The sequence below is a fragment of the Geotrypetes seraphini genome, chromosome 6 (assembly GCF_902459505.1).
Source record: "Geotrypetes seraphini chromosome 6, aGeoSer1.1, whole genome shotgun sequence".
Classification (NCBI taxonomy): domain Eukaryota; kingdom Metazoa; phylum Chordata; class Amphibia; order Gymnophiona; family Dermophiidae; genus Geotrypetes; species Geotrypetes seraphini.
Genome location: NC_047089.1, coordinates 241,911,055 through 241,923,914, shown reverse-complemented (window position 1 = coordinate 241,923,914; position 12,860 = coordinate 241,911,055). Strand labels below are relative to the sequence as shown.

Sequence of the window (12,860 nt, the reverse complement as noted above, 5' to 3'; positions counted from 1 at the left end):
TTGAAAAAAGGAGGGGTAAGTCCAGTTAGCCCTGGACTAGTTCCTTAAACCGCCAGAAGCAGTTTCTGGCCATTTAAATTGCTTTGACCATAGCTACCTCACGGCCATTATCTGCTCTCATTTTTTGCTTCTTTCTGTCTGATTCTGTTAGTGAACTGACAAGAAAGTCATGTTTTCTAGTGCCTTGCACAGAGAACGAGGACAAATGCAAAGCTTAATTCTTGAGGTCCCTCCACCTCTGGCCCGCTGTACAATGTTCTAAAATTAATCCTTATCTTTCAGTGCCTTGGTCTGCTCAGCTGTAAACAGTGGAACGATATGTGCTGTCTGCCGCAGAGCAGCGTCTCTCAAAGTTTTTTTTAGTTCCGGCATACTAAACAAAGCCAATGTTTTTCGCAGCACGTTCCAATTGAAATTATAAATTTGCAAAACCAACCAAAAAATTAAATCTGAGAGTTATTTATTTAAAGTTCTGTAAGCTATGTATGGGTAATTGTAACAACGGTGAAATTGAAGTTTAATCATTGCGATGGAGGTGCTTATTTTTGAGTGCAAACTAACTCAAAATGTGGCTCGATGGTCGACAAGCAAACACGCATTTCATCATCCACCATCTGCAGTCATAGAAACATAGAAGATGACGGCAGAAAAGGGCTACAGCCCATCAAGTCTGCCCACTCTGCTTACCCACTTGGGTCTATGCCCTAATGACCCAATTTCCTTATCTTGACCCTCGTAGGGATCCCACATGGGTATCCCATTTATTCTTAAAGTCTGGCACGCTGTCTGCCTCGATCACCTGCACTGGAAGCTCGTTCCAATGATCAACCACTCTCTCTGTGAAGAAATACTTTCTGGTGTCGCCATGAAATTTTCCGCCCCTGAGTTTGAGCGGATGCCCTCTTGTGGCCGAGGGTCCCTTGAGAAAGAAAATATCATCTTCCACTTTGACACGTCCCGTGAGGTACTTAAATGTTTCGATCATGTCTCCCCTCTCCCTACGTTCCTCGAGAGTGTAGAGCTGCAATTTGTTCAGTCGTTCTCTTTTTTTTTTTTTGCAATTTAATTTCTGTCAAAGCTGAAAATCCAAGTTCGCAAAGATAAGAAGCCTCGATTGCTTTGTTAAGAACATAAGAATAGCCTCACTGGGTCAGACCAATGGTCCATCAAGCCCAGGAGCCCGTTCTCACGGTGGTTAATCCAGGTCACTAGTACCTGGCCAAAACCCAAGATGTAGCAATATTCCATGCTACCGATCCAGGGCATGCAGTGGCTTCCCCCATGTCTTTCTCAATAACAGACTATGGACTTTTCCTCCAGGAACATGTCCAACCCTTTCTTAAAACCAGCTACGCTATCCGCTCGTATCACAACCTCTGGCAAGGCGTTGCTCAAGTTAGGATAACCGCGGCATAAAAAAAACCTAAAAACTAAAATTACTTGCTGTTAGTTTTCAAGGACCAATCACGCTCATAACATTGTCAGACTTGCACATGCAACGTTCATGTCATTTATTCTAGTGTATACTTATGAAGGGAATTTTTAAAAATAAAGTATAATTCTGGAATATCTCATGGCACACTCGGAATCTCTTCAGGGCACGCCACTGTGCTGTGGCACACGAGTTTGCCATGCTACTTACCGGTTTGCAACTGGGGCTAGCAGGTCAGATGAGATGTTCATAAAATTGTTGACTACATCCACAAAGGTTCCTGCGAGTTCAGGGTCTACCGGTTCATTTCCTGATAAAATTTGCTCCATTTGGGCCACCATCTTGTCAACCACAGTTCCATTAAGGTGGGAGGAATTTAGCAAACTATTTATATCATTCAGAATCCCTCCTGCAGCAGAAGAGAAACAGGTCAGGTCAGGTCAAATGCAGATGTTCTTTGCCCTTGAGAGATACACCCCTGCAATTCAGACAAGTTCCACAACGTTGCTTACTTTTGAAGGTGATTCTCAGGCACCTAGTAAGGTTCTCTTTCTTAGCCTGTATTTTTAGCCAGGTGGTACAGTGGTTAGAGCTATAGCCCCAGCACCTGGGGTTGTGGGTTCAAATCCTGCACTGCTCCTTGTGACCTTGGGCAAGTCACTTAATCCCCCAGTGCCCCAGGTACATTAGATAGCGTGTGAGCCCACTGGGACAGACAAGGAAAAATGCTTTGAGTACCTGAATAATTTGTAATCAGTATAGAATTGTAGAATACGCAGAATATAAATAATTAAATAAAAGGTTCACTTAATCATACAAAAACTACAGTATCTCAGGTCAGCTTAGTTGCCTCTGATTTTACCAAATTAAAATGTTGATTTTGTCCTGGATTAAGACCAACTGATGCCCTAAACCCAGCCCAAAAATGGTGCCCTTCAGCCCTTCTATCGCTTAACTGACAAGACATTAAGACCCATAAGGCTCAATATCATTATTGTATGAAACAAAACATTGTATCCTACATAATAAAACCCTAAGCAAGCATGCGCACTTAGGGTTTCGTGATCCCTGCGGCCGTGTTTTCTGATCCGTGGCCGGATTCTATTTTAGAACCCGGTGGCAGAGAACACTCTGGCCACTCCCTTCCTCCCGCCCTCACTCACCAACCGCTGGAGGAAGCGCAGGCAAGCTATCTCCCTGCCCGCGTCCTTGGCAGGGAACACTCTGGAGCTTCCCCCCTCCCGTCCTCACTCACCAACCGCTGCCGCTGATCCTCCTCTTCAAAGCAGTCTGCGATCGTGGCCGGCTTTAGCGAACCTCACAGGATGCTCTCCAACCTCAGTAGCACGTTCCCTCTGACGCACGGGATCACGTCAGAGGGAACGTGCTACCGAGTTGAAGAGCGGCCTGCGAGGTTCGCTAAAGCCGGCCACGATCGCAGGCTGCTTTGAAGAGGAGCAGGCCAGAAGACGCCAGGATGGAGGGAGGGTAAGAACGGGAACAATACAGGGGGCCAGGGGGAGAGGGAAAGGGGGATGCTTTGGGGGGAGGGTTGTGCTGGGGACAGACAGCTTTGCTCTGGGGGGAAGACAGAAGGGGCCATGGAGAGACAGTTAGGGAGAGGGAAAGGGGGCTGCTTTGGGGGGAGGTGTGTGCTGGGGGGCAGACAGTTTTGCTCTGGGGGAATACAGAAGGGGGGCCACAGAGAGACAGTCAAGGAGAGGGAAAGGGGGCTGCTTTGGGGGGAGGGATGTGCTGGGGCAGACAGCATTGCTCGGGGGGAATACAGAAGGGGGGCCACAGAGAGACAGTCAGGGAGAGGGAAAGGGGGCTGCTTTGGGGAAAGGGATGTGCTGGGGCAGACATCTTTGCTCGGAGAGGGGGGAATACAGAAGGGAGGCCACAGAGAGACAGTCAGGGAGAGGAAAAGAGGGCTGCTTTGGGGGGAGGGGTGTGCTGGGGGCAGACAGCTTTGCTCGGGGGGGGGGAATACAGAAAGGGGGCCACAGAGAGACAGTCAGGGAGAGGGAAAGGGGGCTGCTTTGGGGGAGGGCAGGCTGGCTTTGGGTTAGGATAAAATCTGGAAGGCAGTGGGGGGGGACATAAGGAGGCACTGGGGGCACCATGGACACGGGAAGGAGGCACTGGGGGCACTAAGGACACGGGAAGGAGGCACTGGGGGCACTATGGACATGGGAAGGAGGCACTGGGGGCACCATGGATACGGGAAGGAGACACTGGGGGCACTAAGGACATGGGAGGGAGGGAATAGAAAGGGACAATTGTTGGGCCTGAGTGCAGAAAAAAAGAAATGAAAGAAAGGATACACAGTCATTTAATAGATGTCCCCTTTTGATGAAAAAAATAAAAGGTCACGTTACCTCTGACTTACTTTCTCTGCAGCAGAGTCGGCAGCCGCCCTGAGGTGCAGGAAGGTCCCGCGATGACTCATCTGCCAGCTCTGCTCCGGAAGAAGTAAGTTACATCGGAGGGGGTGGACCTGGTAGACGCAATCATTGCGAGACTTTGCCACAACTCCCTGCGTCTGCTGGAGCAGAGCTAGCAGAGGAGTCATCGCGGGACCTTCAGCATGTGGCTGCTGAGTCCACTCCAGAGCAAGTATGGATGGATGGAAGTGCAGATGGGAGAGATAAGGGAGCAAATGCAGGAAGGAAATGTGAGGAGAGAAAGAGGGGAGCAGATGCTGGATGGAAGTGGACAAAGAGAGGAGAAGGTACTAGAAGGGTTGGAGAAAGAGGGTACATGATGGAAGGAGGGGATAAATAAAAGGAGGGCACATGATGGGGAGAAAAGGATTGAGTTAGGGAAACACTGGAGGGGTAAGGGAAAGAGGTGGCAAGCTTTAGGTAGACAGTAAAAAAGGACATTGATGAAAGGGTAGTAAGAACGTAATCTAGACAGATGCAGAAAATAAATTGAAAAGGAAAATGAGGGGGAAAAGGGAAAGGGATTGCAGAAGAGAGGTGTGGCAGAGGGAAGGAGAGGAGAGAGATGCCAGACCAATGGGGATGAAAGGAGAGATGGAAGGGGGAGGCATGCAGTTTCTGGAAGGGGCATAGGAGAGAAGATGCCATATAGGGGAAGAGAGACGGCAGACAGTGGATGGAAGGAAGAGAGTTACAATAAGATGAGGAAAGCAGAAACCACAGAAGACAAAGGTAGAAAAAATTTTCTATTTATTTATTGCTTTAGGAGACATGTGTCACTGTTTCTGTGGTGCACTGTATGCAGAGTCCAGCTTCTTACTGGTTCAATTTAACCTTTGTCTAGGTGTTTCTATTTTATCCCCCCTTTTACAAAACTGTGGAGCGTTTTTTGCGCCAGCCGTGGTGGTAACAGCTCTGATGCTCAGAATTCTATGAGCGTCAGAGCTGTTACCTCCGTGGCTAAAGTCCACACTACAGTTTTGTAAAAGGGGGAGGGGTTAGTTTGTGATGACATATTCCATACTAGGCGAAGGTGTTTTCTGTGTTCTGTGTGTTCGAAAGACATGGTTTTCTGTTAGGATTGTCGGTGTAGGATTGATCTGTACTAATCTGGCTTGTTTAGTTTTACAATGGGTGTATTGATGTACTGCTCACTGCAATATGTAAGATGCTGCCTTTTCCTAGGTACTCATGTGTGACATGTGGCTTGTTACTAAAAATCATGTTTTTCGTACAGATTGGGGGGGGGTGTCAAAAAATGATGGTCCCCGGGTGTCACATATGCTAGGGTAGCCACTGTTTGACCTCATATAGATCTCTAAAATTTAAGTATCAAGGGGCAATAGAATAATAGATGATCCAGTGTCCCTATATCGAGATGACAGTGCCAGCATCTATTTGACTTAGAACTATCTAACTTTTGCAACCGAACAGGGGTCCAGAAAATTCTATACAACAGAAAAAAAACCAAGTCTGCCTCATAGATGCCGATGCTGTACATCTCATCCTCCAAGTCCAAATCCGTGGCCACTGAGTGGCAGAAATTTGCTGCATTGTCTCAGTGCTCCAAATGTCTTTTAGACTTTTCCTTTCTCTTCTTTTATTTTAAGTTCTTGTAAACCGTGCCGAGCTCCACTTCCGTGGAGATGATGCGGTATATAAACTTAAGGTTTAGTTTAGTTTTAGGTTTCTTATTCAAATACAGTGGAACCTCAGTTTGCGAGTAACGCGGTTTGCGAGTGCTTTGCAACACGAGCAAAACACTCAGCAAGCCTTTGTCTGGCAAACCGAGCACCGTCCCGACAAACGAGCTCTCAGCTATGGTGGCCCAGGGGTGGGTACCTGCCTGTGGGTGCTGCAGCGCTTTCAGTGTGGTGACTTCCCGCTTCGGCCAATGCCTCTGCCGTCCACCAGCACCGCCCGGCTTCCGATTCAAGCCGGCCGCCATCCTGCAGAAGCACGCACAGGATCTCTCAACTCCCGAGTCAAGCCGGCCGCCGCCCCGACAACACGCGCACCACGTACAAGCTCGCAGGACTTTTTTATATGTTACTTGCTGTTTTCTATTAAAAACATAGAAACATAGAAATAGACGGCAGATAAGGGCCCACGGCCCATCCAGTCTGCCCACCCTAATGTCCCTCCCCTACCTTTGCCCTGTGAATAGATCCCATGTGCCGATCCCATTTTGCCTTAAAATCAGGCACGCTGCTGGCCTCAACCACCTGTAGTGGAAGACTATTCCAGCGATCAACCACTCTTTCAGTGAAAAAGAATTTCCTGGTGTCACCTCGTAGTTTCCCGCCCCTGATTTTCAACGGATGCCCTCTTGTTGTCGTGGGACCCTTGAAAAAGAAGATATCTTCCTCCGCCTCGATGCAGCCCGTAAGATATTTGAACGTCTCGATCATGTCCCCCCCCCTCTCTCTGCGCTCCTCGAGCGAGTATAGCTGTAATTTGTCAAGCCGTTTTTCGTATGGTAGATCCTTGAGTCCCGAGACCATCCGGGTGGCCATTCTTTGCACCGACTCCAGTCTCAGCACATCCTTGCGATAATGCGGCCTCCAGAATTGCACACAGTATTCCAGGTGGGGCCTCACCATGGATCTATACAATGGCATAATGACTTCCGCCTTACGACTGACGAAACCCCTTCGTATGCAGCCCATGATTTGTCTTGCCTTGGACGAAGCCTGCTCCACTTGATTGGCAGACTTCATGTCCTCACTGACGATTACCCCCAAGTCTCGTTCTTCTACCGTTTTTGCTAGGATCTCGCCATTAAGGGTATAAGACTTGCATGGATTCTGGCTGCCCCGTGAATATGGTGAAACCGCAAATAACATGGTGAGAGACCTGGCCTGTTTCTGAAGGAGAGGTAAAACACGGTGAACAAAGTGCTGGAAATCAGCGATTTTCTCTGTAAACGCTTGGAATCAGCAATTTCTCTATGGAAGCTGATGTAATTTGAGGGGAAGAGCCAGCAAGCTAAAAACCGTGAATAATTGAAACCGCGAATACGGAGGGAGAAGTGTACTCTCTCAGTGCTTTTTTTTGTTTTATAATTGCACCAAGTATTACCTGCTACGGTTTGGGGAAATCGTCCTGGGGAACATATTCTCTGTCGTTTGGAATTCTTCGCTGTGTGTTTGTGATTAGAGATGGCTACTTCCTCTCTGGTCTTGTTTTCCCGATATGGAACAGACAGCTTTTTCTAGAAACGCTTCTAGAAAACCAGATGGTTATCTTGAATCTCGGTTCATAGACAAAACCGTCGAAGACAAAGGCGTGCGCCGACAACTGAGCGCAAGACGGAAGCACGCGCCGAAGAAAAAGAGTGTTTTTAGGGGCTCCGACGGGGGGTTTTGTTGGGGAACCCCCCCCCAGTTTACTTAATACAGATCGCGGCGGCGGCGTTGTGGGGGGTTTGGGGGGTTGTAATCTCCCTCTTTATATTGGAAACTTATGTTTCCCTGTTTTTTAGGGAAAAAGTGAAGTTTTCAGTAAAATGTGGGGGATTACAACCCCCCAAACCCCTCACAACGCGGCGCAATCTGTATAAAGTAAAGTGGGGGGGGGTTCCCCCCACACACACCCCCGTCGGAGCCCTTTAAAACAGTCATTTTCTTTGGCGCGCGCCTCACGCTGCGCTCAGTTGTCTGCACGCGCCTTTGTCCCGGCGCGCTTTTGACCTGACACCTGAATGGTTCATAGACAAAACCGCCGAAGACAAACCTGACACCTGAATCTCATTTGCAGCTTTTTTGCTTCTCCCGCTCATCCCTTTCTCACCCCTTCAGTCCGTTCAAAATGCTGCCGCATGACTCAAATTCCTGGCGAGCCGCCACGCTCACATCACCCCTCTCCTCAAGTCACTTGATTGGCTCCCCGTCCATTTCCAAATACAGGTCAAACTCCTCTTACTGACAAGTGCATTCACTTTATAGCCCCTCAATATCTCTTCTTGTTTATCTCCGCCTATGCTCCCCCACCATTAACTCTGTTCATCGGGTAAATCTATCTTATCTGTACCCTTCTCCTCCACCATGAATGCCAGATTCCGTGCCTTCTTTCCCGCCGCACCGTAAAGCTGGAACATGCTGCCGGAATCAGTGCGTCTTGCTCCCTGTAGCAGTCTTCACTTTTTCGACGCTGTTTTCAACTCTTAACTCCTACTCACCATCAGCTACCTAAGCCCATCGTATCATTCCTTGTGCTAGAAACACCCCAACCCTGAGACTTCCTGTCTGTCTGTCCAAATTAGATTGTAAGCTCTTCAGAGCAGGAACCGCCTATTGAATGTTAACTGTACAGCGCTGCATACGCCTTTCAGCGCTGTAGAAATGATAAACAGTAGTAGAAGCTCTGCGTACTCAGTTGTTTTGCAGGACCTGGCTAAGACTACACCTAAAATCTCTTGTGATGCATTAGCTGAGCTGGTCTGCTCTCTCTTTGCTTTGAAGCATGTCTTACAAACGGAACTTCTCGCTCAGTGGATGCCGGTGTGTCTCTCAGGGAAGAACTTGAACTACTCGACTATCAAAACTGATTAGCTTAGCTACTCAGTCCCCTGGGTCTGTCTCTTCTGATATTTGGCATCAGCAGACACTGCAGTGTCAGGCTTGTCTGGGTTGTGTAAACAGTGCCACAGGCTGCAATTGGATTCCTTACTGGACTTAAAACACTTTTTAGAAGAAAAAGTTGTTTTCCTTCAAGCTGCTTGCTTCTATGCTGAAATTGTTGCATTGACAGGTGATTATCAGCTTTTGCAAGATCGGTTTGCAAGAACAGAAAATGTACACTCTGTTCAGGAATTATCAGATGTTTCTAGGAAAAGAGAGGCTCTACGCTCTGCTTTCCAACAATCTGAACAGAAAATAAATTCTTCCTGTCTGCTTGTGAGTCATAAAAACGATGCTCTGTGTTCTTTACAAGTGAAATTTGAGGCAGTTTCTGCTGAAAGAAGTGATTGATTTGGTCTCTCTCCAAGATCCGATTTCTGCAGTGTCTGTTCTGTGTAGGGATCTGGCTGCTGTCCAGAGTAAGATTTAAAGCTGGACTCAGGCAGTTTAACTGATTCCAGGGCAAGAAGTCCACTCCAGACTGCTCACTAAAAATGAATGTTCCTTTATTTGCAAGAGCTGCTCTGGGGAAGGGGTGGAGCTTGGTACTAGAAGTCCCACCCTCCTTCATGCTGATGGAATATCACCTGACACCAAGCACAGCTTATTGACATTACATCTTCCATCCATATAGGTATTGACACATCACATCGGCCTGTGTCAAGACAAGTCCCATCCTTTGAAATGAGAGTCTGTGATCACACCCAGCCTTGTGAGGTCAGATGCAGTGAATGCAAAGTCTTATCGCAAGCCTCCACAAGAGGGAGCTCCTCTACCTCAAGATAAACACATGCATATACTAATGCTGAAAAATTTTCCCAGATGGAACTCCTCTAACATCTGATAGACACGTGCATATTATGAAGAATTTTCGTTAGATGCCAGTCCCATTCCAGCCCGGCAAAAGGAAATCTATAGAAGCTCACTTGTCCACTGTTCATGATTGCTTTGACAGCTTTGACGTCCATGGTGATTCTGACAGGAGATCTTATAAAAACCTCCAACACCTCATTAACATGTGGTTATTTTTACTAAGATGCCAGTGGAAGAGGAGGCAGAGGCAGTGTCTTAAGTGGGCCACTGAACATGCTAGCGACTCCCCCAGTGGTCCTTAAGGTCCCGGTGGGCTAGTAGCCCAATTTAAAAGTCCCCACCAGGGTGGAACATTAAAAAGATTTAGCTCTTGCTAAGCCTTACCTCCCAAGGAAGCTCTGTGCTTTACAATTCTAATGTGAGCCCCCCTGTTACCCCTGTGACCTTCCTTCCCCCCCCCTCAACCCTGGACTTTTTTAATTTATTTATAAGTTTCCACATTTACAAATCAAGTAAACAGTTGTACAGAAAGTTGGTTAGACAGAACAATTCTCACAAGGTATAAAACTTATGCCTTGATAGTCCTTAAAAGGAAATTAAATTAAAAGGATATTAATAAACTAGTCTTATAGCCCGTTACATTAACGGGTGCTAGAATATATGTGTGTGTGTCTGTCTTTATTTCTTTCTCTCTCTCTCCTTAGCCGCTTTCTGTATTTCTGTCTTTCTTTCTTTCTGTCTTTCTTTTTCCTTGGCTGCCCACTACCATCCCGCACCCCTCCTGACGCGACTCCCGCTGTCTTTCTTTCTGTCTGTCTCTGTCCCTGGCCCCCTTTGTCTGTTTGTCTTTCTGTATATCTCCCTGCCCCTGTGTCTTTCTTCTTTTCTTTCTGTCTCCCTTCCTCCCTCTGTCTGTCTGTCCGAAGCAGCATTCCCTCCCCTCACACCAGTTCCCTGTGCACCTGCCCTGTGAAGACTGCTGCACATGCTGCTTAAATCACCAGTCGGGCCCGCGTGAAGGGAAGGGGGTGGAGCGGCAAATGACTCGGGTCCCGGGCAGCGGAAAGTTGCTGGGCTCCGCAGGCCTCCCCACCCCACCCCACCATCCTAACGTCAAACTGATACCTGAGGCCGCCCACCACCACCACCACTTCCGCAGCTCGCTCGCGCTTCGGCCGGTAGGGCCGTATTGTGAGGTGGAGAGCAGGGAAGCTTTTGTGATTCACGAACACGCGGCGCGAGTGCGCATGTCTTTCAACAGGGAGCAGGACAGACCGTAAGCCGCGCATGCGCACTTCCTATGTGTCGCTGCAGCTCACGGAAAACCGGCGCTCACATAGGAAGTGCGCATGCGCGGCCTAGCGTTTTATTATATTAGATTCATCTAACACGGCACAAGTCCTCAACTTAAGATCCAAGAATTCTTATAAGCGAGAAAAAAGGTAAATTATAATTAATTAGGAAATATGCTACACATAGTTCTGAGGTAGGAGATACTTATTAAACCTCTTGAGCACTTGTCGTTGTTGTTCCGCCATCTATTCGGGACGTAGCCAAGAAAGCTGTTAATTGATGAGGTTAAAAAAAAAGACATATTTAACTGAACGGTGGCGTATAATACACTTACAGGGGTATCTCAGGTAATAAGTTGCCCCTAACAAAGTGACCCCTGGTCTCAAAGGAGGAAATTCTCGACGTCGTTTTTGAGTCTCTCTTGAAAGATCAGGGTACATTTGAATTTTTAGTCCTAGGAACTCTTTTTGTTTATTTTTAAAGAAAAGCCTCAATAACCATCCTATATCAATTGAGAGAGCTACAGTCAATATCAATGTGGACGGTGTTACCATATCCTTATCAGACGCCTCCAAAATTTCTGACACATTTAACACTGCTTAGAAACATAGAAACATAGAAATAGACGGCAGATAAGGGCCCACGGCCCATCTAGTCTGCCCACCTTAATGTCCCTCCCCTACCTTTGCCCTGTGAAGAGATCCCATGTGCCGATCCCATTTGGCCTTAAAATCAGGCACGCTGCTGGCCTCAATCACCTGTAGTGGAAGACTATTCCAGCGATCAACCACTCTTTCAGTGAAAAAGAATTTCCTGGTGTCACCTCGTAGTTTCCCGCCCCTGATTTTCAACGGATGCCCTCTTGTTGTCGTGGGACCCTTGAAAAAGAAGATATCTTCCTCCGCCTCGATGCGGCCCGTGAGATACTTGAACGTCTCGATCATGTCCCCCCTCTCTCTGCGCTCCTCTGCTTGATCAGATTTTTTCTGTAGACGAGGCCCAGTTTTATTTGGGAGGTAATAAACTTGAGAAAACGGAGGTAGTGTCTCTTCAGAAACTTGTAAAATTTCTACCAGGTATCTCCTAAGCTTTTCCCTAGGAGTTACCATTGTCATTCTTGGAAAATTAATAAGTCTCAAATTATTATTTCTTGAAGCATTCTCAAGCACTTCCAATTTCTTTCTGAGATTTACATTGTCCTTAATTAGGGCCTCTTTGCAATTGTTTCACTGCTATAACATCTTGGTCGAGCTTTTGAACTAAAGTTTTTGAAGCAGTCTGATCTTCTTGTATATCTTTAAGCTCCTTCGTGTGTTGAATTAACTTATTCTCTATATAATGGAAATTGGGGCTAATAATCTTAGCAAAATTAGCCACTAAATCCCATAGTGATTCCAGAGTCACCTGAGTGGGCTTCTCCCATATAGAAAATTTTGGTGTCAGGTCAAAAGCGCGCCGGGACAAAGGCGCGTGCAGACAATTGAGCGCAGCGCGGAGGTGCGCGCCGCAGAAAATTACTGTTTTTAGGGCTCCGACGGGGGGGGGCGTGGGGGGGAACCCCCCCACTTTACTTAATAGAGATCGCGCCGCGTTTTGGGGGCATTGTGGGAGGTTTGGGGGGTTGTAACCCCCCACATTTTACTGAAAACTTCACTTTTTCCCTGTTTTTAGGGAAAAAGTTAAGTTTACTGTAAAATGTGGAGGGTTACAACCCCCCCAAACTCCCCCAACGCCGGCGCGATCTCTATTAAGTAAACTGGGGGGGGCTCCCCAACAAAACCCCCGTCGGAGCCCCTAAAAACTGTAATTTTCTTTGGCGTGCGCCTCCGTCTTGCGCTCAGTTGTCGGTGCGCGCCTTTGTCTTTCGCGGGGTTGTCTATGAACCGAAAATTTTTGTTGAAAGTAAAAATGCTCACCCTGAAGAAGAGTTCCTTGGCTTTGCTCCGTCTGGTTTATTCCACCACCGCTTGCTGGCAAAGCCTCCAAATCTTCTGTAGAACTCCCCTGTACAGGGAGTTCTGCCTCCACGCTCTCCACTGTGCTTTAACCTGCCTCTGGAGAAAGGACCGCCCCCAGCTCCGGGGGTTGCCTCACTCCCTGGAGAGCTAGTGATTCGCGTCTGCGGGGGTGGGGCTCATATGTCTGGGCTCAAGGTGGTATCCGGCCCAGGAGGTGCAAGATCGGTCTCGCTTGACCCCGATGCCCTCAGCAGGCTAGCTCCAGGATTTGTAACTCCCTGCATCCGCCGCAAAA

General features: G+C 47.7%; 1 protein-coding gene across 2 annotated transcripts in view; it reads right to left on the bottom strand.

Moving 5' to 3' along the window:
• Positions 1-12,860, bottom strand: part of ADGRG2 (adhesion G protein-coupled receptor G2) — a 195,135-nt gene that overhangs the window by 49,486 nt on the left and 132,789 nt on the right. For both annotated transcript variants that reach the window (XM_033949916.1, XM_033949915.1), the window contains exon 18: positions 1,643-1,841. In XM_033949916.1, the coding sequence (XP_033805807.1) occupies positions 1,643-1,841 (199 nt within the window). The remainder of the gene's footprint in view (positions 1-1,642; positions 1,842-12,860) is intronic.